Source organism: Balaenoptera acutorostrata, chromosome 5, assembly GCF_949987535.1.
Source record: "Balaenoptera acutorostrata chromosome 5, mBalAcu1.1, whole genome shotgun sequence".
Lineage (NCBI taxonomy): Eukaryota > Metazoa > Chordata > Mammalia > Artiodactyla > Balaenopteridae > Balaenoptera > Balaenoptera acutorostrata.
The window spans coordinates 122,255,697-122,260,159 of record NC_080068.1 but is presented as its reverse complement, the minus strand read 5'-3'; the positions used below and the strand labels follow the sequence as shown (position 1 = coordinate 122,260,159).

General features: G+C 34.1%; 1 protein-coding gene across 1 annotated transcript; it reads left to right on the top strand.

Moving 5' to 3' along the window:
• The first annotated feature begins 872 nt into the window (after positions 1 to 872).
• Positions 873 to 3,980, top strand: FABP2 (fatty acid binding protein 2). The gene is made up of 4 exons (XM_007172414.3): positions 873 to 939; positions 1,922 to 2,094; positions 3,116 to 3,223; positions 3,902 to 3,980. The coding sequence occupies exons 1-4, from the start codon at positions 873 to 875 to the stop codon at positions 3,950 to 3,952; spliced, it is 399 nt and encodes a 132-aa protein (XP_007172476.1). The 3' UTR covers positions 3,953 to 3,980.
• Positions 3,981 to 4,463: the final 483 nt, after the last annotated feature.

The following is a 4,463-nucleotide window of genomic DNA, read 5'->3' as shown; positions in this document are numbered from 1 at the left end:
CCCTCTATACACGCAACCCACCCAACACACATGTTGAGTTTTGGCTTAGGACAGCACCAGGTTTGGGGATGAGAGGGAGTGAGAGTAAAACAAAGGAATGGTTTTAGTTAATGGCATAGCTGACATCTGGCTTTTGATTTTTCTGCATGTGGCAGATGTTTAAAGATGTTGTTTCTCTTATGGGAGTTTTCATGTTATCCAGCCACATTTCTACCTCTTGAAATTTTTCTCAGTGGCCTATCACCATTCAAGACCAAAACAAAAATATAATGGGTCCCTACTGTGTGTCACGCACTGTACCAGGTGCCAGGATATTTACCCAAAGCCCTGGCAACCCAAAAACACAATGCAAAAGGACATATTAGAAAAATAAATAAATATTCAGTATCAATATCCTACTAACCTTAACTTTTCAGCTGTACTTGGTCATGAAGTCTTACTTTACAAGGTAATTGCTATTGTAAAAAAGGGATACGTCATTAATAGTCTCACTTCCCAGATGTTATTTGATATATGATCTAAATTATGTAACATTCAACACAGTGTGCACTTTGAACTCATAAGCGGAAAAACTATCTGCAGACAATATGCATTCTAATCCTTGAAATAAACGTGCCCACAATCATAGTTTAAGACAGAGTAGTTATGCTTATCATGCTTTAATGCAGCTGAATTTCAGGAGAGGAGCTAAGAAATTTATAGAAACTAGAGAAACTATGATGGTTTGGCATTAATGTAGTTAAGTGACCTCTTGAACTTTAAACTTCCACATCACAGTATGAAGTTGGTTCTAAGATAAGAAATGGCATAAATTCTCTCCTAAGGACAGCCCTGAATCTCTGATTGCCTAGAGGATCGATCAGCTGGAGACCATGGCGTTCGATGGTACTTGGAAGGTAGACCGAAACGAGAACTATGAAAAGTTCATGGAAAAAATGGGTAAGGGCTTAATACTTTAATGGCTTGTTCTTTTGTTTCTCACAGACATCTTTCTAACTCCTTCTAAACCTTAAGGCTTAGAGAATGACACCTGTTGTGGCGGTGCGGATCGGGAATGGTTGATGGTTCAGAGTAGCAAAAACCATATTCCCACTTCTTACATTGGAAAGAATACACTGCCTCACCACTGGAAGAAAAGATTCTTGGGTGCTATTCTCTGAAACACAAAAAACTTCCAGATATGTTTCATTCACGTTAACTGCTGATTGAAAATTGACAGTTTTTTTGTTTAGGAAGTAAAATATGGCAGTGTGTAATGATAACTTCCAGACTTTAAAACATTAAATTCTAGGGAATGGAAAAGCAAAGTCCATAAAATAAAGCAATGAAAGAGAGTTCTATCAAAAGTCACAGCTCTGAATAAATGAGACTTAATTCTCTTTTCCTCTGACTTATAATAAATTTGGCTGTAATGTTTGCTAATTTTCTCATTTTTGAGACAGTCGGAAATGCCACAAAAGACAGAGAATTATGAAGTTCAAAATTTTAAAGCCATTATGGAAAGCAAAAGGACATTAAAAAAAAAAAAGAGTACCATACATGTGGAATTAAAGTTGTATATCCTTATAAATATATAAATATACTTTTAAAATCCTTCACTTGACACTCCTGGAATTTGGTTTACTTAACACTGAAACAAAAATATTGATAATTTTAAAAAAATTACTCAGTTCCAAGATTCAACAATTCTTGCTTCATTTAATTTTTCTTAAGTTTTGGAAAAATAGTTTGATATGATTGAGCCTGAACTTTTTCTACAGAAGCAATTTGAATGCTCTTGTGCAAAGGCAATGCTATCAGGTTTTCCTCCCCCCTCAAAATATTAATTGATTAATTAACTAGTTAAAACAGAACTTGGAAAAGTAAGCATTTTCCATGGCATTTTTTTACTTTATTTCCTTAAATCTCTTTCCCTTTGCAGGTATTAACATGGTGAAAAGGAAGCTTGCATCTCATGACAATTTGAAACTGATAATTACACAAGAAGGAAATAAATTCACAGTCAAAGAATCAAGCACTTTTCGAAACACTGAAATTGTGTTTGAGCTTGGTGTCACTTTTAATTATAGCCTCGCAGACGGAACTGAACTCACTGTAAGAAATTTTTTATAAGCAAGGCATTCCTGATTTTTCTACACAATACTAAAATAATCTCTGCTTTCTGTCATTGGATGGTTTAATTAATGTAGGTCTCTTTCATTTACTGAAGCAGCCAATGGAGTTTATCCATATTATATATCAAACAAGTTAGCAGAGTAGTTAAACATAACTTTTTGATTTTCATACACATCTGTAAAGGATTAAACAATAAGAATTAGAAAAATATCTTTGAATGACTGAGTATACACCTCTTCATAAAGAAAACTAAAGTTCAGTGTTTTCAACTTTACATATCTGACAGCAACAAAAGCTTTTAGAGTTATCTAACTTAAACATAATAGACATTTAGTTAATGTAACTGAAATAATACAATAAATGAATAAATCAGTGAATTAATGTGTGATCAAATGGAAAGGTCTAATGCTACAATCTAGGTCATTGGGAATTCAACTTTTAATACTTGATATAAAATTTTATGGAGTCACATTTTTCAACTGATTTTTGAAAAACTTTTTTGCCCTTAGAATTTTTCTGGTTAAATTAAACGTGTTTGCAATGACAATTACACTGTCAAATATTTTATCAATTGTGGTTATGTTTTAATTACTGCAACAGTTACATAAATTAAAACAAGCACAAGTTTGTTAGCTTCTCCATGAAACTAATATGAACTATGACTAAATTTAGAACACTTTTTAATGTGAAAGGTTTAGAAAAAAGAAGCCCTGATGATCTGCCTTAAAATCTGGCATTTGGAAACAATTGAGTGAGGACAGCAAGATGGTTACCAGCGCATACTCTAGAGCCCAATAACCTAGGTTCAACCCTGGCTTTGTGACTTTAGGTAAATTACTGTATTTCAGTTTTCTCATCTGTGAAATGGAGATAATATTTACTTCATAGGGTCATAGTGAAGTTTGAAGAAGTAGATCTGTAGGCCTCAAAACAGGGCCTGACACATGTAAGACCCTAAAAAATGCTATTTTATTTATTTATTTTTTTAAATTTTACATAGGGGGCTTGGAGCCTAGAGGGAAATAAACTTGTTGGAAAATTCAAACGGGTGGACAATGGAAATGAACTAAATGCTGTCCGAGAAATTATAGGTGGTGAAATGGTCCAGGTGAGTGGTTATTATAGTTATTTTCCAAAGACAAAAATAATCACATAGCAATGATTTTATTTTGGGGATTGTTGAGTTATATCATCAATAAATAGACTATTCCTTTTCTCATTAATCTTACTGATTTTTAAAATACATATATTTTCTGATGCATATATATGTCAATACATTGAGCTTATTTTAACTAAAAATGTGACTAAAAACCAAAACGTGTTTTTTTTTTTTTTAATTAATTAATTTATTTATGGCTGTGTTGGGTCTTCGTTTCTGTGCGAGGGCCCTCTCCAGTTGCAGCGAGCGGGGGCCACTCTTCATCGCTGTGCGCGGGCCTCTCACCGTCACGGCCTCTCCCGTTGCGGAGCACAAGCTCCAGACGCGCAGGCTCAGTAGTTGTGGCTCACGGGCTTAGTTGCTCCGTGGCATGTGGGATCCTCCCAGACCAGGGCTCGAACCCGTGTCCCCTGCATTGGCAGGCAGATTCCTAACCACTGCGCCACCAGGGAAGCCCCAAAACGTGTTTTTAAATGGATGTATCCTGTATCTGTATAAAGTGTTGTTATCAGGTACAAGAAAAAAAAACTATAAACTTATTTCAAAGCTATAATACTACTAATATTTTTCTTAATTTAGCCTTTAATCTTAATGGCAAATTCTTCTATGTTTGTTAACACATTTCAGACTTATGTATATGAAGGAGTGGAAGCCAAGAGGATCTTCAAAAAGGAGTGAGCATTGTTCCTGGAGCAGAGCCCAGAACACATATTAGATGGAAAATCTATACTGAACCAGAACTTATTTTCCTCTCCTCACCAAGTATAAAGTTGCTGACTGATTAGTCCTTTTATTAAACATTAGCCAATGGCTTATATTTCCAGTCTTGCTAAAGCAAAACACGTAAAAGCTAATTAGGATTTAATTTGTTTTACATTCTCTAAGATGTACATTTATTGGTGTTCTAAAAGAATTTGTGACATTTTTAAAAACAGATGAATAAATATAGTTCCCACATTGCTTTGTAAGTCGTCTCTCCTTCAAAAAAAAAAAAAAAAGCTATGCAGCATATGCATTGATAGATGGTTTTGGGTTTTTTCCCACATTTGGTAAACTAAAAACATACATTGCATGGAGGTCTTTAAAATCTTGTACTGGTGGTAAATATCTTCCTTAGTAACATTTATTATGAAAATAATATATATTCAACCAGAAAATTTAGAGATAAAAAAGCAAATGAAAAATAAAT